General features: G+C 39.5%; 8 protein-coding genes across 9 annotated transcripts in view; 3 read left to right on the top strand and 5 right to left on the bottom strand.

Moving 5' to 3' along the window:
• The first annotated feature begins 1,054 nt into the window (after window positions 1–1,054).
• On the top strand, window positions 1,055–2,931 carry LOC6560511 (histidine-rich glycoprotein). 2 transcript variants are annotated; one of them, XM_001987825.3, is made up of 3 exons: window positions 1,055–1,076; window positions 1,787–1,848; window positions 2,582–2,931. In XM_001987825.3, exons 1-3 carry the CDS (start codon window positions 1,056–1,058, stop codon window positions 2,832–2,834), a joined length of 336 nt encoding a protein of 111 aa, XP_001987861.1. In that variant the 5' UTR covers window position 1,055; the 3' UTR covers window positions 2,835–2,931. The 2 variants fall into 2 exon arrangements, with proteins under 2 accessions (XP_001987861.1, XP_043070690.1); XM_043214755.1 differs by lacking the exons at window positions 1,055–1,076; window positions 1,787–1,848 and adding an exon at window positions 2,280–2,356.
• A 1,206-nt stretch (window positions 2,932–4,137) lies between these two features.
• LOC6560510 (DNA translocase FtsK) lies at window positions 4,138–4,966 on the bottom strand. The gene is made up of 2 exons (XM_001987824.2): window positions 4,847–4,966; window positions 4,138–4,779 (listed from the first exon to the last, which is right to left on the bottom strand). Exons 1-2 carry the CDS (start codon window positions 4,859–4,861, stop codon window positions 4,303–4,305), a joined length of 492 nt encoding a protein of 163 aa, XP_001987860.1. The 5' UTR covers window positions 4,862–4,966; the 3' UTR covers window positions 4,138–4,302.
• A 2,480-nt stretch (window positions 4,967–7,446) lies between these two features.
• Window positions 7,447–9,642, bottom strand: LOC6560509 (endoplasmic reticulum junction formation protein lunapark-A). Its single transcript, XM_001987823.2, has 6 exons — window positions 9,491–9,642; window positions 9,140–9,369; window positions 8,925–9,057; window positions 8,232–8,658; window positions 7,975–8,172; window positions 7,447–7,906 (listed from the first exon to the last, which is right to left on the bottom strand). Exons 1-6 carry the CDS (start codon window positions 9,515–9,517, stop codon window positions 7,743–7,745), a joined length of 1,179 nt encoding a protein of 392 aa, XP_001987859.1. The 5' UTR covers window positions 9,518–9,642; the 3' UTR covers window positions 7,447–7,742.
• A 215-nt stretch (window positions 9,643–9,857) lies between these two features.
• On the top strand, window positions 9,858–11,763 carry LOC6560667 (armadillo repeat-containing protein 6 homolog). The gene is made up of 2 exons (XM_001987822.3): window positions 9,858–10,261; window positions 10,330–11,763. The coding sequence occupies exons 1-2, from the start codon at window positions 10,145–10,147 to the stop codon at window positions 11,602–11,604; spliced, it is 1,392 nt and encodes a 463-aa protein (XP_001987858.1). The 5' UTR covers window positions 9,858–10,144; the 3' UTR covers window positions 11,605–11,763.
• Window positions 11,690–13,608, bottom strand: LOC6560666 (E3 ubiquitin-protein ligase TRAIP). The gene is made up of 7 exons (XM_001987821.2): window positions 13,493–13,608; window positions 13,224–13,439; window positions 12,800–13,153; window positions 12,675–12,732; window positions 12,489–12,608; window positions 12,112–12,303; window positions 11,690–12,048 (listed from the first exon to the last, which is right to left on the bottom strand). The coding sequence occupies exons 1-7, from the start codon at window positions 13,606–13,608 to the stop codon at window positions 11,803–11,805; spliced, it is 1,302 nt and encodes a 433-aa protein (XP_001987857.1). The 3' UTR covers window positions 11,690–11,802.
• An 880-nt stretch (window positions 13,609–14,488) lies between these two features.
• Window positions 14,489–14,921, bottom strand: LOC116804956. The gene is made up of 2 exons (XM_032734074.1): window positions 14,640–14,921; window positions 14,489–14,576 (listed from the first exon to the last, which is right to left on the bottom strand). Exons 1-2 carry the CDS (start codon window positions 14,858–14,860, stop codon window positions 14,489–14,491), a joined length of 309 nt encoding a protein of 102 aa, XP_032589965.1. The 5' UTR covers window positions 14,861–14,921.
• Window positions 14,922–17,088: 2,167 nt separating this feature from the next.
• Window positions 17,089–26,112, bottom strand: part of LOC6559440 (5-hydroxytryptamine receptor 2A) — a 39,323-nt gene continuing 30,299 nt past the window's right edge. Inside the window, exons 7-10 of the mRNA XM_032734863.2 lie at window positions 25,339–25,560; window positions 19,634–20,518; window positions 18,187–18,308; window positions 17,089–17,257 (exon numbers count right to left, since the gene is read on the bottom strand). Coding sequence (XP_032590754.1) covers window positions 18,210–18,308; window positions 19,634–20,518; window positions 25,339–25,560 — 1,206 coding nt within the window. The 3' untranslated portion in view covers window positions 17,089–17,257; window positions 18,187–18,209. The remainder of the gene's footprint in view (window positions 17,258–18,186; window positions 18,309–19,633; window positions 20,519–25,338; window positions 25,561–26,112) is intronic.
• On the top strand, window positions 18,682–19,191 carry LOC6559441 (RING-box protein 1). Its single transcript, XM_001987819.2, has 2 exons — window positions 18,682–18,730; window positions 18,802–19,191. Exon 2 carries the CDS (start codon window positions 18,806–18,808, stop codon window positions 19,142–19,144), a length of 339 nt encoding a protein of 112 aa, XP_001987855.1. The 5' UTR covers window positions 18,682–18,730; window positions 18,802–18,805; the 3' UTR covers window positions 19,145–19,191.

The raw sequence follows: 26,112 nt of genomic DNA, 5'->3' as shown, positions 1-26,112 counted from the left end.
CAAATGCTTGTCAAATTGAAGGCGTGTGATGCATTTCGTGATTAGGTTTATACGTCGGGGCTGGAAGTTTGGTTTCCAGCTGTGTTAAGTAATTGCCTAAAATGGTTATAAAAAATGCGTTTTATTGCAAATTTACGTTGTTTATGTTAAGCACACGAGCGTACGTGATTTTGATACACACATGTTTAATCAGTAGCTCCTCAGCGACAATTGTGACCTATTTGTAGCAATTAATTGCCACGCTGCAACAGCAGTGGCAACAACAGCAACATCTGCTGTTATGTGTCCACAATGTGTCAAGGTCGTCTCCAAAGATGTACGTATGTATTTCGGGGTAGGGATAAGCTTGACAATCTTGTTGTTGTTGTTGCTTTTGTTGCTGCTGGTCTGACGTTCACTTTTTATTGCAGAAGGCCGCTTAGCGAAATGTTCAATCGCAATATGTTTTATGTGCTAGTTGATCATTCAATTGGAATGACAGAAGAAGGGCCGATTATGGCATAAATAATAATGACGTTAATATAATTATATTGTCTTGTGTTACACAAAATACACACACACACACACACACACACACACACGCACACACACACATACAATTTGACTAAAACTTGCCCAGTCAAAGATCGATTGTCTATGTCAGTTGGAGACAACAACGACAACAAACACATTTTAATGTGACTTCATTTTGCGGCAAACAACTGATGCGTGTATGTTGCAGTGCATGTGGTAGCTGCCTCACCGAATGACTTAAACAACAACAAGCAGACCTCTTGGTTAGCCAACTCGTAAAACAGTTAACAGTGCGCTGCTGCTGTTGTTGTTGTTGTTGTTGATATTGCTGTTGCTGTTATAGTATTGTGCGCATGCGTCACGTTTGTCTTTTACATTACTGGTCGCTGTTAACTGTTGTCTGTGTGTCGCCTGCAATCGGGTATAAAACGGATGAGCCGCTGTCCATTGGTTATCAGTCATTGGCAGACATTGGCACTGCGTCAGTACAAACACAACGCGTTCGTTATAAACAAAAAGCAACAAAAAAAAAAAACATAAATATGTTCGCATTGAAAGTTTTTGTAAGTGCCGAAAGTAAGAGGAATTAACCCACTTAAATACATATCTAACAAATATTTACAAGGACTCGAGTGTGTTGTGTGCAAAAATTTGTGTTTTGGTTAATTGTGCAGCGATCAAGTGACAGTCAAATTACAGGCCAAGTCTTACATAAATAACAAAGTCTTATATAACAACAAACATCCTAAAGTGCTTACATTTTAATGCAAAAATTCAGCTAACGAATCTGGTTTAGTATTTCATAAAAGTTTTTGCTTTCAGTTAGTAATTATATGTTTAAGTTGAAATACTGATTAAATTAAAATATCTATCTGGCCTTTAGTAAAGTAAGTAGAGTTCAATCATAAAATAATATTCGGACCGGCCTTTCAATATGTCTTAAACCGTCAGTTTAGTTATTTACTTTAATTCAGATATTGACTTGCCCCAATTTAAGTTATTTGAATTGTTAACCACATCATGTGAAGATAGATTGCATTAATAAAACAGCAAAGATTTTATATACTAAAGTGCTCGACTGGGCAATACCCTATAAATTCTAAAACTGTTAATAAAAACACTTATGTTGATCTAATATTTGTAGGAACTCTTATATATTCATATCCAAAATGTACAAATAATTTTATGCATCTAGATCTTTAGCCATATAAATTAAATATTTAAAACATATTTCAGTTTTCATATCATCTCCGTTGTTTCTTTTCACTTTCAGATCTTTGTGGCACTCTTCGCTGTGGCATATTGTGCACCTAGTCCTGGCTTCTTTGGCAAACAGTAAGTAAAGCAACAGTTTATGCATATTTTAATAAATGCCCAGCCCCGACATTTAAAACATTTCCCGTGTTGTGCAACTACATAATATATATTTCTTATGGTTGGCGTTTGTATTGCTTTTTAAACGTCAGCATTTAAACGCTATGATTTATGGATTCAATTACGCTTGAAATGAAGCAATCAATATAAATAGATCTTGTAACACTTAAGCCCTAGCTGAGATTGCTCTGCGATGGATATTGTTTTGTTGTTGTATATCGATGCACAGTTCAATTGGCAGCCAGTGAACCTGTGACAAAAAGACAACGCTCAGGAATTTCGCAGGCGCTTGCCATTTGTTGTATTATAATGCGCACATAATTGCAATGCCTAATTAAACATTCCGAACGTTGGTCTGCGTCTCAGTCTCGGTCTCCGTCTACGTCTCCGCCTCTGTGCCAAGTGGCAATGCGACAAAATGTAAAACGGAGTTCAAGCAACTTGCTCGGTCGACACACAGAGGGATGGGGTAGGTGGACACACTGAGCTGATTGCCAACCAGCTATTTAACTGATTAGCTAATAACGTTGCATGCCAATTATTGATGGACTGCACCCTCGATGTCGCTGCCCCAACTAGCTCCTCGTTGTTCCACAGCCATATTTAGTTTAACCATAGCAATTTTCACTTTCATTTGCTTTCCATTTGGCTTGCTTACCTATTCTTATTCTTTCTCTCTCTCCATCGTTTGCAGTGAGCATCACACAATCCATGTACCATACAAGGTGCACACTGTACACCATCATCATGTCCAGAAGATTGCGGTGCCGGTGGTAAAGCATGTGCCCGTCTACAAGGAGGTGCATGTGCCTGTCTATAAGGAGGTGCCTGTCCATCATGTCCATCACGAGGAGATTGTGCCGGTGCATGTGCATGAGGATCATCATGATTATCATCATCATGATTTCCACAAGGGCTGGTCCTCCTCTCTCTCCCATGGTTGGTAAATTTGCAAGGAACCTCACCCTGCCCAGCAGCTACAATTCGTTTTGTTTTTTGTTGTAAATACTGTACAATGTTTAAGTTTAAAAGTGTTTGTAAATAAAAGTGAGATTTTCGATTGTAACTTTCGGGCTTCGAGAGAGCAGAGTGTTTATTATTATATGTAACACACACACACACATATATATATATATATATATATATATGTATATATTTATATATGTATGTGCGTCTAAGTAGTTTTAATTTGCAGTTGCACTTGACCTTGGCCACTGTTGGCCGCTTGATGTTGGCCGCCGTTTTGCAAGAACGACTTTCACAAAAGCAGCTCGGGGTCAACCAGCAACAGTTGCCAGCAGCCAGCAACAGTTGCCAGCCAACAATCAGCAACCAACCAGTAACCAGGTGATCACCTGTAAGTACACTCCTTGTCCAAGCGCGGAACTGGAACTGCTTTGTGTCTACTGATAGCTGCATCATGGGGCGTGGCACATTCTCGCCGCATTTACAAGGTTTTGGTCAACTATTTACACAATTATTGGAATTTTCAATTCGGAATTGAGCTGTTAAACTCACGAAATTGGACATATGTGCACTTGTGTCGAATTAAGAGACAATCAGAGGGTGTGGCACATTTCCGCCACAGTATGACAACTTTTGGTTAACTTTCCCAAACAAGTATTGCAGACTCTATTTGTTTTGTTGCTCAACTCAAGTGTTCCTTCGTATTAGCAATATGTGTTACGGAATCAAGTCATTAATCAAGTTTTTCTAAGATTGTTTTGAGTATGTGCAGAATTAAACCCATACTCAATATAATTGAATTAATTACACAATGTGATATGTGAGACTAGTCAGTACTCAACGTGTATTTTAATTTATTTACTTTGTTTTACATAAACGTTTTTTTTAATTACTCATTACTTATAAACATATTTGCCAATATATGATGAAAGTTTTAACCCTTTATATGTAATTAATTAAATTCAAGGTTCCCAAATCTTTCCTTAGAATATAATTGTACTTCGGCGGCTTTAATAATAATATCTACAAAATGACTAGAATTTGTAAAAAATACCAATTATAATTTTTTTTTTTAATATTTAAGAAATATGTATAAATTTAGTGTACTTTTAAAGTGATATAATTAGCTCAACATTTCACTCCAACACTTTCAAAATTTCATACATTTCCTCTCCATATAATGCATTTTTTTGGCATTGATTTGGTGTTACTGCAGTGAAATTGTGCTAAATATTTTCGAATTTGATAAATTTCAGTTCCCACATATATTCAATAAAATTCAAATTTTATGACCAACATGTGTGATTTTATTTGACGCCAACAACGGAATTTCAATAGTTGAGAACTTGTAGCGTGTAAAAGGAAGCTGAGGGTTAAAAACGCGTGTAATGAGTGTAGACAGTGGGACAGTGGACGGAGTGTAGAGTGTGGATAGTGGTACAACAATATTTAGTTGCAGAAGGGGAAGTTGGGGCACTGGTGCGGAGAGACACCAGCGGGATAGAGACGCTCCGTCCAGCCGGGCAATGGTGGCGCTGCAACTGGAGCTCCGCCATGTCCCGCATTCACATCACAATAGGGATAGTTGGGGCACGTCTGAGGATTGACACCAGCTGGATACTTGTCACCGCCGGCTGATGCTGCAGGTGGTGCATTCCACGCAGGCTGTGGTTGCCACTGCGGCTGTGGTTGCTGCCACTGAGATTGGGGTTGCTGCCAGTGCTGCTGGGGTTGTGGCTGCCATTGAGGCTGGGGCTGTTGCCACTGTGGCTGCGGTTGCTGCCACTGCGAGTGTGGATTATGCAGGCGTGCATTATCACAGATGGGAAAGTTGGGACAGTCCTGCGGATTGACGCCAGCCGGATATTGCGCTGCAGGCTGGTGCTGTGGCTTGGCCAAAGCTAGGGCCAGACAGGAGGCGAGAAGCTGCAGGAGCAGAGGAGTTCTTACTAAGCGAATCTGTTCTCCTTCTTGCAATGTGCACTGTACTTACCAGTTTGTAGAACATTACGATGATTGATTGTTTGATTATGGTAATCCTTGTGGCCAATTGGACTATAAAGTCGTTTTGTGAACTTAAACTTCCAATTGGGTTCCTGGTCAGCGCTGCACTGTGGGACAAACATGCCAGCCACTTGGCTTATATAGCCGAACAACAGTCTCTCGCTGACCGCGGCTAGAACCGAGTCTATGTGTCTCAGGCCGAGTCTATGGCTCGGTTTCACTTTCATTGGCTGGCTGGTTAGCAGATTTGGTGCGGCAATAGCGACTGCATTTATTGTTGTTGCTGTAGTTGACTGATCTCGCGCATATTTTGCTTGATTGGCCCAACAGATTATTATTAGAGTCTTTGTTGTGCGCGAGCGCGAACAAATAAATCGAACGGCCAATAACAGACACATATGCAGACATACATGCATATGTGTGTACTTACGTGTACTTACCTATAAATACATACTTACATACATACACACATACTTATATGCCTATCAAGTTACAGCCATGCCGTCATTAGCAATAGCAATGAACTAAGCCCCCAACTTGTGAGCCCCGCAATCGCATTCTGGCCAAATAGAAAAATTAAATAACAAAAAAAAAAAACCAAGCAAAGCAAAAACTTAAAATAAGTTTGGCTCTTGAATTGTCTTGTAGCGCGTTGGCGTTTCTCATTTTGGCCATAATACTGCTTTGGCAGGCTCTCAACCTTTCCCGCCGTCATCGGAATCTGTTCGTGAATCACTTTATTTGTGCCGCAGGTTTCCTTGTCGTGCCGCAACCAAAACAAACACCTTTGGCCAACATATACGCCGACACCAACGCCGCGGATTTGCTCTTATCCACATTACACATACACACTACGTCCGGAAGGCAGATCGCTTGGAAACGGGTTTCGGTGGAGCGAACTTGCACTAGATTCAATGCGCTGCATGTGCGGGACTTGGTCTTAGATTCAGTTCTGGGCTAGGGCTACAACAATACGAGAATTCAATTTGCTTTCAATTCGGAAATAATTACATTATAAGAACATTCTGAATTTAAGAAAATTCAGTAAGAAACCTTTAAAGTTAATTGATGTTATAATCGTATTTAAGTTTGACTTTTACGGAAATTCTGTAAAAAACCAAATGATTCAATCTCTTAAAGTTAATATTAGAAAGCAAAAATTCGAGGGAGTTCTGTAAAGTAATAACTTCAACCATAGATATTGATATTTTTGCTATTAAAATTTAATATTTTGAATATTTTTTCAAGAATTGAACAAAAGAAATCGTAACATGCATTTATTTCATAAGCTTAGATTCAAAGTGCATTATGACACATGACAAATGTTGCCAACCCTAGTTCTATCAGGTTTTAGCCAGCTTATGTAAATGTTCCTGCACATTGTCGCCTTAATAACACGTTGTTGTTTTTTTGTTCAAGTCATATACGCATGCGTTTGACCAATGCCACACAGAGAACAGCAGCGCACGCACCCCGTCGACTTCCTGACCAGAGAATTGAGTACCTACGTCAGAGATCAGATTGGCACATCCAATTACAAGGCGAAAAATGTGCTGTCACACAAATTATGAGCTAATCAGCCAGCAGGCGGACCCGGTGGCCCAGACAGAGAGAGAGAGAGAGAGATAGGCATGCAGAGCGGGAGAGAGAGAAACACACTCAAATAAACATATGTATGTGCTGCCACAGATAGTTGAATGCGGCCGGGGCCAATTGTTGGATAGAGTGTAACAGATTTAGTTTAATTCTTATAATTTGTGCTTGCAACCGCTGCCGACAGCCATTGGCAAGGAATGTGCGCGGGCGCGGCTGCTCCACTTGTAGGTGGTGTTTGTTGCTGCTGCGAATGCGTTATAAGGCGCGCGGGCGCGCTGCAAACCGATCTCGTTAGCCTTGATCAATGGCCCGGAAAAATAAAACACCAGCGAAATTGAAATTGTTGACCGCTCGCATAATGCAGTCCACAACTCACATGTGTGTGTATTTATTTGTTCTCGCGCTTGTTAGTTGATATTTGCAGTAGTTGCTGCTGCTGCTGATATCTCAAACATTGTGCTTGCCTTTTTTGTCACACTGTCGTATTTTAAATTATTATGCCATTAGTTGTCGCCTTATTTTATTTCGTCTAGTTTTATATACTCTGTACCCATTACAAATGTTAAAAAGGGTATCACAAAGTTGTTACATATCCGCAGTGTAGACGTTTAAAACTTAAACTCAAGATCAAGAGGCAGAAGATCCTTGGCTGCCAATAGCAACACAAATTGTGCAACGTCATCTCATTAAAAGCTAACCAGCCGTCGATTTATACAATTAAAATTAAACGGCCAATAAATATATTTAAATAATATGAAATGAAAAGCATATAAAAACCATTCGCAAGTGTTTTCGTTTTAGTTTTCGAATTTGGATACCATCGTTGTCCCAAGAAATTACTGTGAATGTATGTATTTTAGGGCTTTATACAGGGTACTTCCAAGTCGGGCATAAACCACTGGCTAACTCTTGTTTAATTATCAATTTCCTTCTGTGCTGACGGACGGCACTTAACGGGGCGTGTGCTTAGGTGTGCCATGAAAAGAAAGCGAATTTGCATATTCAAGCTGGTTTTTAATTTACATTCTGCATTTTCAAGACATGCTCAACAACTATTCAAAAATTCTTGATAAGATTTAAATTAGTGAGTTGGGGTTTTTAGTGACTAAAATTGAACAAATATTTTAAAATGTAGTTGCTTACCAACAACGTGTTATTTTATAATAAGTTTAAATTTAACTCTAAGCATAATATGCATAAATAAATTGCTTTATTTAAAGCCAACGCTTTGCGAAGTCTAAAACCTGTTCATGCCGCACTTTTGAGAGCTGAATGGATCTAAATCGAAACTATTCTTTTGCTTCAGTCTCGCTGGCAACAGTTTCATTTTCAGTCTCCTCAACTTTCATTGCAGTCGTTGTTGTTGTGCCATCAGTATTAGCTTCAGCATCAGCTTTGGTATCAGTCATTGGCAAGTCTTCGTGCAGCACGCGACGCACTAAATGCTTTTTATCTGCAACACAAAATAATAGGATTGTTATGGACACTGGTACAAAATAATAATGTAGCGCTGTTAGTCACCAAATTCTTCATCTTCTTCGTCCGATGAATCACTGTCGGAGCTATCATTGCGCATCCATGCCGAGTGTGGCGTCTCCGGTTGCGCGGCCTCCAAGCTGAGGCGTGGCGCCACTGGTCGTTCCTTGCGTGCCGGATTTAGCACACCACAAAAAGCGCAAACAAAAGTTGTATATTCATATTCCTCCACAGGCAGCATGCCTACAAATGTGATAATGTTTTACAAAAGTTAATACAAATGTAATTGCACTGATTTTTACCATTATGCCTGTGGCACTCCTTGCATATCATGCCAAAGCGATTCTGTGGACTGTCGCCCACAATAAAGTCCACAATGCGATCTAAGGCGCTGCGTGCGCTCTCATCGACAACGGGAAAGGGCGTGCGCTTGCGCAGCTCCTGGCCAGTGCGCACTTGCGGCGTCACAGTCGCCAATTGTGTTTGCATGACGCCCATGACGCTGCTATTTAGATTGTTGTTCATGTTGCGGTAGACACTCGAATATGGTGTTAACACCCGCTGCTGTTGCTGCTGTGTGGCAGCTGACGCTGCTGCTGCTTGGGGTGTGCGCTGCAGCGCTGTGGATGTGCGATTCAGTGATGTGACGCTAGGAGTGCTGCGAACTGTGGTGGCCAACATGCGATTCTGTTGCCTATCGCCATAGCGCTCAAGAAGTTTTACTGCGACCTGTCAATAAACGAATTGAAATGATGTTATACGTGTGTCTTGTTTGCACAAAAATTAGTAGTGCTTCTTATTAGCAAATAATTTATAATTTGGAAACAGCAGAGACCAATTTTGAAAGGTTTTACGTCAAGAAAAAAAAATAAATAAATATGTACATATGAATTTAAAATTCATAGAAAATGATTATCATAATTTTTGAACATTTGCCAATTTCGAGCAGTTCTAATTTGAGTGCGAACACTACTATTTTGCCTTGGCTGCAGTACCTTGTATGTCTCTTTGTCCATGACCTGCTCTAATATCTTGTTCTTCTGTTGCTTCAGTTGCTCCAGCTTATCGCCATTTTTGTTAAGCTTGCGCTGAAAATACCACGTAAACATTTGACGCAAGAACACAATACTGAAATATAACATGAACAAAAACGATATTGCAATTGTGATGTAGTAGTGAGATCATAATTCGATCGTTGCGGATTACTCACAGCAGTGGAAAGAGCAGCAGCGGCACCAAATACATGATCCGCTCATTCATTGTTGGCGGGAAATAGAAGAAATAAAATAGCGCAAAGCCAACAATGTAAGCGCCAATTGTGAAGCCAACAAAGTTGGTGACGAAGCGTCTTTTACGTTCCTGCGTATTGATCACATATTTCTCTAGTTCCTGGATTTGCAATTGCAGTCCCTCCAGCACAGCAGTTGTGGACTTTTCTTTCTATAATTAGAAATGCGCACGTATGTAAATTTATTGCATATGTATATATGCACATATATAGGCGCCGTTGGCGTCACAGTCTTGTTAGGTCTTTGGAACCAAAACGCAAAATTTAACTTACCCGAAATTTGGATAGAATAACCCCCATTTTTATTATATTCTGAATGTATGAAAGCAATCCAGTCTACTTAAATTTAAAAAACGTAAATAACTATTTTCGTGCAGAGCCCCTGCCGCTTGTTGGGCTTGTTGATATTCTATCGATATATGTATATATCGATGCCATTTTTAATTCCGTGCAATACTATTGACCTTAGGCCTATCGCGTATCGATAGTTATTTAAATTCTATTTTATTCAAATTAGAATGATTTTAAAAAAATACATCAAATGACTATAAGGTGAATTACAGTTTTATAAAATTTCAAACTATTTTGACTGAAAATTTTGTAAATCACCATTTCTGAATCTTGCCGATAAATTTGCGGTTCTGCAAGCAGCGCAACAGCTGAGTTTCTGCTGCGCATTTTACAAATAAATAAAAGCATTAATTCAGACAAAATTTGAGATCAATTCCAAATTAAGAGCCTGTTTGTATTTATTCAATTTAAAACGCACATTTAGCAGCTTTACTATCAGACTGAAAACAAAGAAACTCACGTTGCCGTTGCCAGTGTATGGGTGTTATTGCGGAACAAGTTGGAACACGAACAAAACACCACACAAAACAACAGCTGTAGCATTTATAGCCGAAATTTAATCAATTGATCAATATAATGTCCAAAATAATATCTCAAGAAACTTTCGATGATATTGTGCAGGAGAATGTGGTGGACTTTTCAATGAGTCCCGCCGAAGCCAAGGAGGAGACAATAAAACAATTCGAAGCTCAGGTGCGTAACTTTGTATGAGTCATTTACGATTTGAGTAAGACTGATCCAGTTTTTCTTACGGACATTAGGGCATTAACCTGGCTAACATCATAAAAGACTTAACGGTCAATGCCGAGACGGGAAAACCTATTATCAACGAAACAATGGACAAAATTAAAACGCACATTAGCCAAAAGGGCGGCGATACACAGCAGTTATTGGAGCTGCTTACTGTTCTGGACATCGAGTGCCAGAAATCGTTGGCCCATCGTGTACTGGCTGGGAAGAATGGTGCTCACGATGCGCTCATAACACTGCTGGAGCAAACACTAGCCACTGAGACGCTCAATATGACGCTGCTAAGCAGATGCCTGCAGGCTGTCAACAGCCTGACCCACAAGCAGCCCGATCTCTTCGATGCAGAGGCATTGTCCATTGTGCTGAAGCTGCTGGCACTGAAGGATCAACTGGACATCATATGTCTCACGCTGCAGTGGCTGCAAAAAGCGTGCATCATGCATGAAAGAAATCGTCAGAACATAATAAGCGCAAATGCATTGAAGCTATTAAAACCACTATTAGTTATGGACAGTCAGCGATTGGTGAGCGAGGTGACTGCCGTATTCAGATTTTTGGTTTTGGACGATGACATACGCGTTGAGTTTGGCTGTGCCCATGAACATGCACGGCAAATAGCCAGCGAGGTGCTCCCGCAGCTGGTGGAGCTGTTGCCCGCTTACGAAGATGTCAACGTCCTTGCGGATCTGTTGCTCACCATTGGCACGCTGGCCGTGCGCCAGGAGCTGTGCACGCTTATCGACGATGCGGGCGGTCTGAAGCTAATATTTGATATTATGAGCGTCAACTTGAAAGAGGAGCGCTTAAATCGTGAGGCGTTGAAACTATTGCGCGCTCTTGCCGGACATGATGCGGTCAAGGGGCACATTGTGCAGCAGGGCGTTGCGCCAATCATTAAAGATCTCCTCGAAACGCATCAGACCAATGCAAACATTGTGTCAGCTGCCTTAGCCTGCATAACAACTCTCACGCTGCGCGTCCAGGAGCACAGCAGCGCCTTCTTTGAAACCGGTATTGCTGAGGTGATTGTCGAAGCTCTGCGCACACATCCAAATCATCAAATTGTGCAGCGAAATGGTGCGTGGGCCATACGTAATATGGTGTCCAGATCACGAAATCAATGCGACACGTGGCTATCCTTTGGCGTTGAGGATCTGCTCAATGCGGCCATGGTGGAGCATCCAACGGTGGCACAGGACATTAAGGCGGCGTTGCGTGATTTGGGCTGCAGTGTGCAGCTGCGTGAAGAGTGGACCGGCAAGGCGGAGAAAAAGATTGCCGCATAATATAACTACATGCATACATTTATAATTATATTTATACTTTTATATTCAATTCACTACTAACTTATTTTTATATGAAATTAACTCAACACAGCACAATAACCGGAGCTTACACAGAGAAACATCGGCCAATAAATTTATGCTAACGAACTTATTACGAAACTGAGGCAGTCTTGGGTTATTCACTTTTGGGGATCTAGTCTATTTAGATAGTTTTATGTTGCGCAGCGTGCCTGCCTTAATGCGCAGATTAACAGTCTTGGCCAGCGGCTGATTAGTTGATTCTTTAGCTTTCGCTTCTGCTTCCTCCTCCTCAGCGCGCAGCGCAAAGGGATCAATCTTCTCGGAGCCGCCCATGCCGTTATAGGCAAAATTCGAGGCCATTGTGCCTGAAGCTCCGGAACCGGATGCACCCAGCAGCAGACGCGGCTTTTTGAAAATGGAGTACTGTAAGCGAATAGACAACATTTTATGTTATATGTAATGCTTACTCAATACTCAGTAGTATACCTTTTCACTGAGATCGCTGGTGGTTTTGCGGATGACGCCACTTGCCATGCTAATGCCGGGTCCCCGTTTAATGGGCGATATTTTGGTAACGCTCAACTCTGGCGGCTTCAGCAGATGACCCATGCCCACGCTACTAGATTTTATGTTGAGATAGGGTGAGGTGGATTCTTCAATGCGCTTGATGCTCTCTTTCTGCAAGTTTGAACAAAGTATTAATAATCAAATACTTGCAAATATTATTTGAGCTATTAAAGAGTGATTTTCAACAAACATAATTCATATAAGAGGTATACATTTACAGTACATATGCAAATGTATTTAATCTTCGGGATGCCAAAGGTAGTTATTCTTTTCCTTAGTATTGTATCATGACGTACCATTGTGGGCGAGATGGTCTGGCGTCGGTCATCGCGCCTTAGCGCAACCACATTAGTATTTAGACCAAATGAATTGCTGGAAGCATCAACGTCAATTGGCTGGCTTTGCAGATCTTTCAGCTGAATGAGGCACAGTCGGATAAGTGTCAGTTTATGTTACGTGGCACACCACAGACAACGGCTTACCTTCTCATTGGCTCGATAAAGATCACTCTCCAGATGAGATATTTTCTCTTCCAACTTGCTGCAAAGCAAGTCAATAACAGGCTTAGTTTAAAATTATTGTTTGTTTGGATTTAAAACGTTCTCACCGCTTTGACTCCAGCTCTCTGCGCAGATCATTCTGAACCAATTTAAGAACATTACGCAATTCAGTTTTTTTGGACTCGCCCTGCCTCAGCTCTCGCTTCAGCGTTGAAACCCAGTTGGCTAAGACAACTGGATTGGTCTCGTTCTTGACCAGGCGTTCGGCTTCCGCAGAACTGGCTGCCAGAACGGTGCAAGCGCCTTCCATTGTGTGTACTTGTTGCTTTAGCGATTTGTTCTCTTTGCGCAGCTCATTCGCAGCTAGTGCATCGTTTTTCAGCACGCTGATTTGTTCGACGTAGCTGCTGACAACAAAGTCCTTCTTCTGCAACTTCTGCTCCAAGCCGGCAATGGTTTTGCTGCAAGTGTGAAAAAGATTTCAACTGCAGTCAGAACACTGTTGCCTACAACATAACCAAGATAACCTACAGACACTTCTTTTGTGTATCCTTCAGATCCTTCATTTGCTGTTCAACTTTGGTGCATTCCTGCTCCTTCATTTTCATTGCTAGTTTCGCATTGTCCAGCTGCTCCTGCAGCGAGCCCACATCGATGTGGCTCACATCCAAATTGGCCAGATTGAAGTAGACGCGCCAAATATTGCGAGTTGTGCACTTGTTGCGGCACTGTGGACACGTTTTTGAGCTGCAAGTCAATTGCTATTAATTTCAAGTTTTTGTCTAAAAATTCATTCTTACCGTTCCAGCCATTGCATTAGGCACGTGTGGTGAAACATGTGGCCGCAGATGGTAACATAAACATCATCGGACTGTGTGAACAGTTCGGAGCATATAACACAATTTAAATTTAACATGCTTAGTAAACCATGCAATAATAAAATAAGGAATATATATCTGACTCCCGGCTTGCGACAGATTTGCGCGCGTCTTTATCAAAAAACAGCTGTTTGCCGCAGCCAACTTCAAGTGGGCTCATAATTGCACAGGAGTTCAAATTTGCGCGCAGATTTCAATTTGTATTGTCTACTTTTAGGCAGAGCAGAAAACGGATCACATTACCTAAATATAATCTGAGCTTTAATGTGTCTAGGACATATTTACTGCACGAGAGGTAAATTAAACTCGTCGTATAATATAACTAGATACATGCGTAGATATTTTTATTACTGACTTCACATACTAACTTATTTCCATATAAAATTAATGTAACAGGGCAAAATAATCGGAGCCCACACAAACAAACATTTATGCTAACAAGAGATTTATGCTAACACACCTAATACGTAACTGAGGAAGTCTTCTCTGAAACTCCGGCATCGGAGTAATATGTAATTCCTACTTAATACCCTCTAATAATATACCTTATCAGTAAGATCACTGGCGGTGTTGCGTATGATCCCAATTCCCAGAAAATTCTGTGTGTTCTTTTAATGGGCGATATATTGATGGGTCTCATGCGGTTTCAGCAAATGAGCCATGTTCACACTGCTGGATTTTGTGTTCAGAAATGTGGAGGAGGATTCTTTAATGCGTATAATGCTCTGCTTCTGAAAATTTGAATATGATTGTAGTTTAAGAAGTGTATCTAATTTTCGGCCTAGACGTACCATATTGTGCGACTTGATCGGGAGCCGTTCCTCACGCTTTAACGCAACCATATTGGTGCCTAAGCCAAGTGATTTGCTGGTAGCATACACGTTTAGAAGTTTTTTCACCTGAATAACGTTCGAATGTTTAAATGTTAGTCATTGTTGTATAGTCGCTCATCATGAAGCTTACTTTCTCATTACTCTCCCCACGCAATATCAGCTCCACCAACTTTCTGCTAGGCAAGAAAATAACCATTTTAAATTACAGGACAGTTTGGAAAGCAAACCCTGCTCACCGCTTCGAGTCCATCTCCCTGCGGAGATCATTTTGCGTCATTTTAAGTTCAGTGTTTAGTTTTGTATTGTGGTATTTGTATAGGCTCTGCTGTTGCTCGGATGCCACAGACCAGGCTTTCAGATTCGTATAATCGTCTTCCATTGCGTGCACCTGCTGCTTAAGCGATTCATTCTGCTTGCGCAGCTCTTTGGCATTGCGCTTAAGGATACCGATTTTCATGGTGGATCTGCAGACAAGATAGTCTTCTTTCTCCTGCAGGAGGGCAATGGTTTCGCTGCGGGAAGTTGTGAAATCACAGTTGTCAAGGAAATCAAAAATATGCTAAGGATTCTGATTGAAATGACCATAACGCTTTTTTTTTGCTTATTGCAATCTAAATAACCTACAGACACTTCATTTGCGTATCCTGAAGATCTTTCATTTCTTGTTTGACCTTGATGCATTCTTGCTCCTTATTTTCAATGGCCAGTTTTGCATTGCTCAGCTGCTCCTGCAACGCGCCCACATCGATTCGAGTCACATTCAAAGTGTCAAAATTGAAGTAAACCCGACGAATTTTGTGCATCGTGCACTTGTAGCGGCCCTGTGGACATGTTTTGGAGCTGCAAGTTAATTGCAATTAATTTCATTATGTTGTTTAGAAAATTATTTTTACCGTTCCAGCCATTGTACGAGGCATAGATGGTGGAACATATGGCCGCAGATGGTAATGTAAACATTGTCGGAATGAATGAATTGAGCGACGCATATAGCACATTTTAAACTCAACATGCTTGACAAACAATTAAAATATTGACTCGCAGTTTGAGACAGATTTTCGTACGTCTTTTCGAAAAACAGCTGTTTGGTGCAGCCAACTTCAATGACGCTGAAAATGTTGCACGGCCACCAACTTCGCGTGAGTTGAAATGTCGCACAGCCAACTTCAAGCAGGCTGAAATGTGCGCGCAGAATCCAACTGCTATTGATTGCTCATAGGTATGGTGGTAAAATTGCTGATTAATTCAAACTCAGTTTGTTTGCTTGAAAGTTCAATATTTATTTTAATTTGCAGCCAATGAAATGTACAGTAATTTTAGTATAGTATTTGTTGCAAACTTAGGTCATTGTTATTTGCAGTTAAATATCTGAGATATTAGTTTCCAATACCAAGCAATAATTCTTTTTAAATGCGCGCCAATTTGTTTATAATAAAAATCTTATAATGCCAATAATATAAATAAAAACCAATTCTTAATGAAATTATAATAATAGGTGTGTGTGTCTTTCAAATTATTGCTTGATTTGGAACAAATAATTTCGGATTTAAACTGCGTTGTTGTTGATAGTTATTTTTTTTAGTATGATATCTAGTTTAGACATAGATCTATAAATTCTTAAAATGCTACTTCATGATTTCTGTTTTACATTTGATTTTAGGAATGGATTCTTATTTTTTTTAAGGGTTTTCATTTTTTAAAGTTAGTTTGGTAAAACATTTGATTTCAATTGTGATTTTATTCTCCACATACTTAATTCGAGAGTTAACTAGCATATGTTTAATTGTGTTTGTTTGAGTGTGTATATATGTGTGTGAATTCACTTGAAGTTTTTTGATTTTATTTTCTGATACATTACATTTTATATTTTACCCATTTTTCCCGAAAGTAGTTTGCTTTTCAATAATACATGTTGTTGTTCTTGATTTTAACATTAATGCTAGGCAATTTGTTGCACCCTTAGGCAATTATATTAATTTAAGTTAATATGAGTCATATTCAAAGAAATCCATATGACATTTTTTACCAACTTGCTTAGCGCTATTAATATAACATATTTTTTATTTTTATTATTTAATAGTAATTTAACTAAGATTTGCTTTAACAATAGGCTTAAATTCAATTTAAACACTTACATATTCAATTTTGCTCAAAGTTTATATTAAGTTTAGCTATACAGTAAGTGTTAACCTAAAAGCCATATAATAGTCAACAAATTTATGTTAGGTTTTACTTAATATCTATCTGATTTTATACACACTTACAATTTATCTAGATGGTAGTATTTTTCAGTATGTGCTCGGGTTCAGTTATAACGATTCCAAATGTCACATAGCCTGATCATAACCCAAGCTTTAATATCTCCAGAATAAATCTATATACTGTCTGGACTTATCATCTAAATGGATAATTTACATTTACACATTCAAAATGGAAAACACACGAAAAGTTATGGAAGTAGATTTCGATAGAATAATTTTTCAATATGTTTCGCGGCTAAACTTAATAACTAATTATTTTACTTCATATTTTGATTACATAGATTCTTTTTTTCTGTTTTTTCTTTAAAAAAAAGACAGACTCCACTTTTATCAATTAAATTACAAACTTAATACACCACTATCTAATCGCATAGTTAATATTAATTTAAACAAATTTGTAGTTCAACTTATTTACATATATATATATATATATATATATATATGCTAAAAATCATTCTTGGTATACATGCTGTGAGTCCTTTTTTATGGTGTGCTTTCTTCCTTTTGGAGTTGTTTTTGGTGGATTTGTAGATTTTCAACCGAAGAGGAAAGATCGTCTGCCGTTAATTTTCTCTTTTTTTTTTTAGCAGAATCGTCTATAAAGAGTTGTTTTTTAGTTGCAAAAATCTCATTAGCATGAAATTCAAATTATACAAATCAAACAGAAAACAGAATTTCAAATTAATGTTACTTAATTTAACTTTTTGATAAATTTAAGTGAATAAATGCTGAAGATTTAACTGCTGCCACACGCAGATGTCTCCATCTTCCAATTGGGCTAAGATGGCAGGCTATAGCTACTGCTACTGCAAATGCAAATGGATAACTATTCAAGGCTGTTTTTTTCCTTTTTTTTGGTTGAGTAAGAGGGAATTGGGGCGCCCGCTTTTGTAGATAAGCTTTCAGTTGCGCGGCATTCGGTTCAGCACTGTGACGGGCCATATTTCGAATGGCTCGTTTGGACCATTAGACGGTATCCGTTAGCCGTTGCATTGGCCAAGCGATTCTAAACAGTCTCTCGTATGCAGATGACAGCAGCGATAAGCGTTGATAAAACTTTCACATTGGGCTCGAGCCCCGAAACTTTTGCCCGCGCTTTTCGCATAGCTAACAAATTGTTTCAAGTTTCCCAGGCATAGGAAAGCTGGCAACAAAGCGTTTCCAATTCGAATCTATGTGAGTGCCACAGGCTATATCCCATGGCTGCCCGTGTGGAGTCTGTTTTTAAAAATTGAAAGCCCGAAGCAAAAGCAAAAACGTTGACAACCAAACTGAAAAGACTTTGAACACTGCAACAGCAGCAGCATCAACAGCATTATCCAGCATGCTTAAGCAATATCAATTTCGGAAGCAGCATTGCAAATTGAAACCTGTAGCGCGAAATTGAAAATAAAAATAAAAATAAATATAAGGGAGTGAGTCAAATGCAATTGCTTGCCATGTCCTCAATTTTCAAGAATTGTAACAATGTAGTTAAATATTAAGCTTTTTATTTCTTTATATATGTGTATAGATGGATACGTACCTTCGCCTCTTCGCATGCACTATCTAGAGCTTCCCACTGCGATAATGCACCGGCCGGTGACCGCCAAAGAGTATTCGCTTGAAGGCCTGACGAAACTCGGGACTGAATATCGTATAGATGACCTGTAATTCAAAAATAAAACATGAGTTTTACCTACACAATATTCAATTATTACTTATGACTGAATCGATTTGACAAATATATAATAATATATAATATCAATAGACTAATATATACTAATAAGATATCTTGATTGGATTTACTGCTTCTACATTTGTTCACTTTTTTATAACAACAATATACGCTTAGCTTTCACAATAGTTATCGATACCAAGCATTTTAATATATACTGTATATCATTTAAATATTTTTATTTTTTTTCAGTGTGCATCGATATTCTGACCATCAAAAAAAAAAAATAAATACTGTAAGTGACTTTGATTGGTAATGAAAAGAAAAGTTGGCAGCCCATCTTTCAAATTGGCACAACCGAATCGCAAGTTTGTGTAAAATATATTTGATTTCTGTATTCTTGAGTATCAAAGTATGAGTATACGAATCACTTAATACATTGATTGTTTTTGCAAATCACGATTTACGACAAATCACTATCAGCATCATGGACTCCGAAGTGCAGCAGAGCGATGCCTTCGATGACGGTGTCACCGGTGGCGGCCCACCTTCGAAGCGCTTTATTTTAAAGAAGTGGCATGGTGTGGCTCTCTGGGAATGGGATATTGTTGTTGACAACTGTGCCATTTGCCGCAATCATGTTATGGATCCGTGTATTGAGTGCCAGGCCAATCACTACGCTGACAACGGCAACGACTGCGTCGTCGCCTGGGGCTCCTGCAGTCATGCTTTCCATTTCCACTGCATTTCGCGTTGGCTGCGGACGCGTTCCGTCTGTCCACTGGATAATCTAGAGTGGAACTTTGACAGATATGGATTGCAGTAATTTGAATTGTAATTGCGCTACTTAAATATATTCAAATGTACAAATAGTGCTTGTATATTTAGTGAGTGGTGCTTTGAGGTTAGGTAAAACGAGCTACCGATTTTTGTAGACTCTGTTTTCAATATTCAATGCACATTTATGTTTTACAGTTTTTGACTAGCAGGAAGAAAGAATCTTGGGCTGAATCCTTCTTTTTGCTGGAGGAATTATCCGTTAAAAAGAGGTCTCTTTTTTTTAAACCTTTAATTCAATCTCAATAATTAAGCTTGCCGTAATAATCTTTAACCTTCGAATTCCTATATCTTACATAGGAATAATCGGTCGAAAACTGAATTACTGATTACCTTTCGAGATATTCATAAATCTCATAAAGCTCAGTTTCAAGTGAATTTAATACAATACTATAATATTAAATTAGTAGTTGATTTCTTAAATATTCGACTAGAGCCGAATAAGGTTAATTTTTGTCGTATTATAATTGACAACTACCGGGTTGAGTGTAGAATTGAAATAGCCCAGCCAGAGGAAGAGAGAGGCGACGCTATCACTGATCTGGCAGGCGGCACACAGCGGCATCGTCAATGCCATCACAAAGAACGGAAGCCAACAGACAACAAAGGCGCCGGTGATGATGGCCAATGTTTTCGCTGCCTTGCGCTCCCGTTTCGCCTCCAGGGTCTCCTTGCGCTTGTTCACCTTTTGCATCGGATTTGCAATGCTTGACAGCTGTTGTTGTTGCAGTTGCTGTTGTGGCTGGTGCGATGCTGTTGGCTGCTGCTGATGGTGCTTGGTGCGCGGCTCTGGGGTTACAGCGCCGGAGGCATTGGCCGAACTGCACAACGGATGCGCTTGGTTGCAGCTAGTCAATGTGCTGGTCTTGGCTGTCATGGGGCCAACGGCGCCTGCCTGTGGTACGATGGCTGGCGATGTTGGCGTTTGCGGTGACAGCGCTGATATCGATGTAATTGTTGTGGCATTCGATGTACTAGCACCTCCGCCGCCAACCCCACCACATTTCGCTGTTTTCTGTAGCTCCTGCATTTGTTCGAGCTGCTGCTGCAGCTGCGGATCCTCAAGCACTTCCACAGCGCCACCAACACCACCATTTCCGTTTGCCTTGCCCAATGCTGCCGTTGTTGCCGCTGCCGTTGCTTCTTCTGAAGTTGTGGTTGCAGTCTCCAGTGCTTCATCCAGTTGCTGCTGGTGATGCTGCTCTTCCTCCAATGGTTGCTCCTCTTTGCTAAGCGTCTCTGTTCTCGGCTGCTGGACTGTGGCTACTGGTCTTTGCTGCTTGGCACTGCTGGCATGCTGCTGGTTAGCCAGCGCCACCAGGTGCGAAACAGTTGCAATTTGGCTGCCCGATGTGCTGGGTACCTAGAAATGATCACATCAAAGTAGGCCATTAGTTTGAAGCTCTAATTTTATGCAGACAAGCTTGTGAGTAAAAATGAACTGGAAATCCAATTAAAATAAACCATGAGCCGGTTCAGGACTTAAATATAAAATCAGATATAATTTTCATGTATATTGTTAAAATGTTTGATTTTCGAAATGTACAAAAATAATTTAGTAGACTTTTTATCTTGAAAATTGGAAAATAGACTACATCTGATTGAACAATTATAATTTTGATAATTATAGTGGGTTTGCAAGTTATTTTTTCTAGTCACATAATTTTATTTATGGGCTGTGTCCTATTCAGCTCTGTCGACAAAATCACTCGCACTTCTTATGCATATGAATTTAGAAATTGTTTTGAATTTTGCTTAACTAACTAAAGCCAAGTATTAACATATTCTGAATCCCGAATAGCAGTGTTAATTAAGAAGCAAGTCAAGAGTCTAGAGCAGAACATATACATACATACATATCTAAAATAAGTCAAAGCTTATGACTCTATATTAAAATGATAAGGGATGTAGCAATTTGGCTAATTTCGCAGGCAAGAACGTGCGCTGCAATATTTCTTTGTCATAATCTTAAAATGAGAGCAACCGTTCCAAACCAAATTGGGAACCGAGCATAAAAATTAACTGAATTAGCATTTCAAATCTGTGCTGCACACACACACGAATCACAATTTCAATTGCATTCATAAATTTATTTAGTGATGCTCCCTGTCTCGGCCTCAGCTCCTATCTACAACAAGCGTTGGGTCGTCAATTTTCATGAGCTTTTTATGCCACGCAGTTGTGGTTATAAATTTACCAAATAAATAAAATCGCTGAGCAAATATTTATTTTCGTTAAGCTCGTTGCGCATTTGTGCGCTACTGGAACACCTCCTTGACTCCCCACTACGTGGGTGGTGCTTGCCACGCCCATGCTATTACAGAAGCGCCACCCCACTATCCTGGCCGCAGGCGAGCAGGCTGGCGTAGTCAGGTAGTCTGTCTGTTGGGCGATTTGGCGGCACTTGGTCAAAAAGGGCTACAATTTGTCGACTTTGAGCTGGCTGCTAACGGCATGTCCTGGGCACTAAAATTCATATAATCACCTGTAATTTGAGCCAGCAGTGTCCATGTGCCGGCCACATTATGTGCAGAAACGTAAAGTGCTAAAATCAACTTTTATGTGTTATAAATTTTGTCTACGGCCTTGCGAACGAGCATCGAATGTTAGAATAGCACAGGTGGCGCACAACCGGCTAGAGATGTGCAAAGTAGAGGCGAAAAACGTGACACAATATATCTATTGAGGACAGTTGTCAGACGATAGTTGGCAGATTATTTTACACTTTGACATTTCCGACAAATTCACATTTTGTCGATTTTTGCTTAGCTTAGCTATCTTGGTGTAAATACTTAGAATCCGAATTAATATTTTTTTTTTTGCAAGTTTTATCAATTTTAATATTAAGGCTGTACAACTCGAAAACCAATTTAATTATTTTACTTTTACACTTTCACTTTATAAACGATTTCTGGATATTATGTTATTGAGTGTTCAGCCATCGTTTACGGCGAGTTCGCTGCAAGGAATGTGGGAATTAAAACGACCGCGGAACGAATTCAAAATTGTGCTTACTTTTTTTCTGTTTTCTAGGTAATAAAAAGCAGGTTGTGAAAACCGAAACTTGCCATTTTATCTGTCTGCAGAAAGCACAGGTATCTCGTCTCTAATTTCAACCTGGAATCTGTTTTTTTCCTGCTGACAATTAATGGCCCACACGGACCAGTTGCCAGTGGCGTTTGCCAAATGAATTTTATGACTTTGATTTCATAATATATGGCTGGGCTGTGTTATAGGCATGTAATTGGTGTGGTTCCTTTAGCAGAACACATAACACAAAGACAAACCAGAAAGAATCTCAACAACATTGACAACAGGAAGACATTCAAATTGGAAACCAAATAAAAAATGCATTTTCATTTTGCGACCATTTGCCAATAACAATGGCAAGAAGGAGCACAAAACCGGACCGACCGGATGCGGATAGTAAAGAACGTACTTAAACTACATATAAAATACAATGGCCATTGGCAAATTGTACAACTTTACAAAAGAGAGCCAAGCAGCACACAAATGTTGAAATCAAAGTTATTGCCATTGTACACTGAACATTGACCATTGTCATTGTGTCGTTCGTAAAGTAGTGCAAACAAATGTTGTAGGAAGTGTTCAATTTCGTTTGGCTTGGGATTGGTTGCGTTTCGATCTTAATGTTCACGCAAAGCAAATCAGAGCCACGGCAAGGCGAACTGCAATTCAAAAGGCGCAACACAAGCCAAAAGTCAATACAGTTTACGACGTGGATATAATAACTTTTCACTTGATTCAATATGGCAACGTGAATATGAACTCGCATACACCACAGTTCCAGCTGCATGTTGTTTGTGCAAGCTACTTTGAATTTGAAATGCAAATAAGAACACGTATCCAAAAGCAGAAGCTAGAAACCAAAAGCCTAAACCACAAAACAACATAACTGCAAGCATAAGAGTTGAGCGTTAACGTGTAAAAGTGTAAAGAATAAACCACACACTCACAAAGTAACACTCACACTAGCCTGGCTAATATATTATTTATGTGCAGGTGCACGCACTTTGCCCCTTCAGAGCCCCCGCAGTTGGACTTGGTTTTACTGCCCTTACGGTATGTATATGAGTGAAATGTATATTTTTCTCAATTTATTTTCTGCTGGCACTTGACTTCTTGTTTTTTGTTTTTGTTTGGTTTTTTCAAGTGAACACTTAATACTGCACTGCACTGCACTGAGATAGGCTGGGTTCAGCATGAGACTTATAAATCACATGATAAGCAATGCTTGTATCTTGCTTATGTGATGGGTGAATTTTATAACTTGCGGGGCTTTCAACTATTGCTTTATGCAGTTTAAAAGTTTTCATCGAAGTCTGGCTCAAAATATGAACAACAATTACTTGTGAAAAATGCTAAAAAATACTATTTTACTAAAATAAAAAATAACTCTCTTAATAGTTAAAATAGCTCGAATTTAATTCACTTGAAATATTAAGGTGCTTAAGCAAAGTAAATGACTTGAAACATGGCTTGTCGATATGGGAGCTTTAACTTTTGCTGTTAGATTAATTCAAAGCCAAACATTCAAGAAAATATTAATAACACATGTGTGGCTATCAATGAAAATGCATTCCAAGTTGTATGGAAATCTATATTACTTATTTCTCGGCTCGCATAAAAGCTTTGGTGCACACTGCCTAATATTATTGTTTTAGTTTTCCTTTTTCTATTATCTTTTGCTCTTTTTTTGTGGGTATTTTGTTTGCTTTAGCTCATTCGTCGCAGCCGCCCCTTTTCTGATATTAAACAAAACTAGTAAGATAAATTTATATATTTGCTTTTAGCTATGCGTGTTTGTGTGTTTATTTATTTGGCAGTTCACTTATTTGGCGCACACAGAAACCTGGCCCAAGTAAATATTTAATCTATGTTGGCCAGCTGAAGGCAAGTACGATACGCAGTTGGTTCGCTTGGTTATTATGGGCCAAAGCGAATGGAAACGAAAGCTGTTAGCCATAAGCTATCAACATATTTTCTTCAATTACTCAGGCGTATTGAGTGCCTTGTTAGGCCACGTTTTCAGCTCCTGTTGCTGTTACTATTTTTGTTGTTGTTGCTCTTGTTTGGCTTTGTTTTCATTTGGTTTGCTGGATCTGGAGATGCTTTGCATGGTAAAGGAGCTGGCGATGGCTATGGCGATGGCACTGGCGTATCCTTGTCACAGAGCTTATATTTGACTTTGCTATTACTTAACCTGAACGAATCGGTGCGACCTTTGGCCACTCGACTTTTAGCCACCTTGTGACCAATGCCAACAAAACGCTCAAGCAATTTATTTTCCTTGGCTCTTTTATGGTTTTCGTTTCGCTTCGGTTTTCGTGGCTTTTGCTTTAATGCGTTATTATTGAATGTGTGTGTGCGTGTGTGTGGGTGTATCTTGCTGCTTATTTTTTAGCCATAAAAATCTGAAATTGAAGTACATAAAATGCGGCTAAATACAAATTTGGACGTCAATAAACAAAAAGCTTTGCCTGCATTTTATCGCCACACATTTCTATTGAGTGGGTAATTTACAGGATTTGCTACCCAAAACGCTTGCGTACCTAGAGTATATGCTCACAAATACACATATGAAATATAAATATATAAATATATATATATATATATATGTATATGCATTTGAGGTTTTTATTTGCAATAACATATATATATATATATATATATATATGTATATGCATTTGGTGTTTTTATTTGCAATAAAATCAAATGCTATTGGTTGTCTTTTAATTTGCCGTTTGTTGACACACGCGACGTATACGTAATCCGTATAAAAAATCGATTTATGCGTGCATAAATCAAATGTCAGGACTACTTGATGTTTAGCTAACGACATGTGCAAGTTTCTATTTGGATTTAACACGGATTACGCAGGACTCAGAATATCGCACGAACTGGACAAGGAATTTATTTTTTTACTTCCGCTTTTCCCCTCTTTTTTTTCTTTCGCAGGTTGCGTGCACTCAGGAAGCAAACTCAGGTCGTTGGGCACATGTCAGGCGTTATGAAATTTGCTTTGAATGTGCACAGAGAACCAAAGCACAGGCCACACCCAAAGAAAAAAGAAAATCTCACACCAAAAACCTAATTCCAAAATTCAAATCCCCAGCACTTGTTGTTGATGTTGATTTTGATGGTGCTGCTGCTGGCACTTACCTCAATGCCTGCTCGGCTTTTGCTGTCCACGTTCGAGCTACTGAACTCGGTATCCTCCACTGTGTTTACGGTGTTTGTGGAGTTGCCTTCCACCAAACCAAGAGCCGTACTACTTGCTGCACCACCACCAGCACCACCGCTCTTATTCTTGGCCGTTGAGAATCTGCCAAGACGTAGCCGCAGACGATTAAGTTTTGTATCTGTTGGCGCTGTCGCATCGGGCTTAAAGTGGAAAAGAAGGTGAAAGGATGGAGAGTTTAGTTATGTTGAGCTGCATCGATTTTGAATATCAAAATTAAATTCATAGTTTTTGACATTAAAATGAATAACAAAAGATGGGAATTTGCATATTGTTGATGTTTTTGTTGTTGTAGTTGTGTTTGTTGCTGTTGCGCCTTACACTTCAATAAACCGCAATTTGTACGCATATCAGAGTTTGAGCTGAGCCCAAGCCGATCCCATGTTCTGTTTTGTTGCCTTCAACATATGCATATGTAAGTGGATACGTTCGTAAATAAATTGTGTGTATTTGTTACAGTCACGCCACAGTTCCACTTCCACATCAGCAATGCTGCACACCACCCTCAAGAAAAAGGGCAGCCCCAACTAACTACAGTGCCTGTTCAAAATAAATTTCACGCTTGACTGCCTCAAGCGCTTGACCTCTTTGATTTTTTTTTTCACTTCTTACGGCTGCATCCTTTTCTCTTCTTCACTTTTTTCTCATTTTTTCGTCGCTGTTGTCGTCGCCTTCAATCCCCACCAAATTAAAGT

Source organism: Drosophila grimshawi, unplaced genomic scaffold, assembly GCF_018153295.1.
Source record: "Drosophila grimshawi isolate 15287-2541.00 unplaced genomic scaffold, ASM1815329v1 contig_184, whole genome shotgun sequence".
NCBI lineage: Eukaryota > Metazoa > Arthropoda > Insecta > Diptera > Drosophilidae > Drosophila > Drosophila grimshawi.
This window is presented reverse-complemented; position numbering and strand designations above follow the sequence as displayed.

Excerpts from the sequence above, each read along its gene's own strand:
- LOC6560666 (XM_001987821.2), bottom strand. The coding sequence starts at position 13,608 with ATGTTAAATTTAAATTGTGTTATATGCTCCGAACTGTTCACACAGTCC. Across the intron at positions 13,440-13,492 it reads CTAATGCAATGGCTGGAACG|CTCAAAAACGTGTCCACAGT; the intron begins GTAAGAATGAAT and ends ATTGACTTGCAG. Across the intron at positions 12,304-12,488 it reads AGACCATCTCGCCCACAATG|AAAGAGAGCATCAAGCGCAT; the intron begins GTACGTCATGAT and ends TCAAACTTGCAG.
- LOC6559441 (XM_001987819.2), top strand. The coding sequence starts at position 18,806 with ATGGACTCCGAAGTGCAGCAGAGCGATGCCTTCGATGACGGTGTCACC.
- LOC6560509 (XM_001987823.2), bottom strand. The coding sequence starts at position 9,517 with ATGGGGGTTATTCTATCCAAATTTCGG. Across the intron at positions 9,370-9,490 it reads TTATTCTATCCAAATTTCGG|AAAGAAAAGTCCACAACTGC; the intron begins GTAAGTTAAATT and ends TTCTAATTATAG. Across the intron at positions 9,058-9,139 it reads CTGCTGCTCTTTCCACTGCT|TATTGTGTTCTTGCGTCAAA; the intron begins GTGAGTAATCCG and ends GTTATATTTCAG.
- LOC6560511 (XM_001987825.3), top strand. The coding sequence starts at position 1,056 with ATGTTCGCATTGAAAGTTTTT. Across the intron at positions 1,077-1,786 it reads TGTTCGCATTGAAAGTTTTT|ATCTTTGTGGCACTCTTCGC; the intron begins GTAAGTGCCGAA and ends TTTCACTTTCAG. Across the intron at positions 1,849-2,581 it reads CCTGGCTTCTTTGGCAAACA|TGAGCATCACACAATCCATG; the intron begins GTAAGTAAAGCA and ends CATCGTTTGCAG.
- LOC6560667 (XM_001987822.3), top strand. The coding sequence starts at position 10,145 with ATGTCCAAAATAATATCTCAAGAAACTTTCGATGATATTGTGCAGGAG. Across the intron at positions 10,262-10,329 it reads TAAAACAATTCGAAGCTCAG|GGCATTAACCTGGCTAACAT; the intron begins GTGCGTAACTTT and ends TACGGACATTAG.
- LOC116804956 (XM_032734074.1), bottom strand. The coding sequence starts at position 14,860 with ATGAAAATCGGTATCCTTAAGCGCAATGCCAAAGAGCTGCGCAAGCAG. Across the intron at positions 14,577-14,639 it reads AGGGAGATGGACTCGAAGCG|AAAGTTGGTGGAGCTGATAT; the intron begins GTGAGCAGGGTT and ends CTTGCCTAGCAG.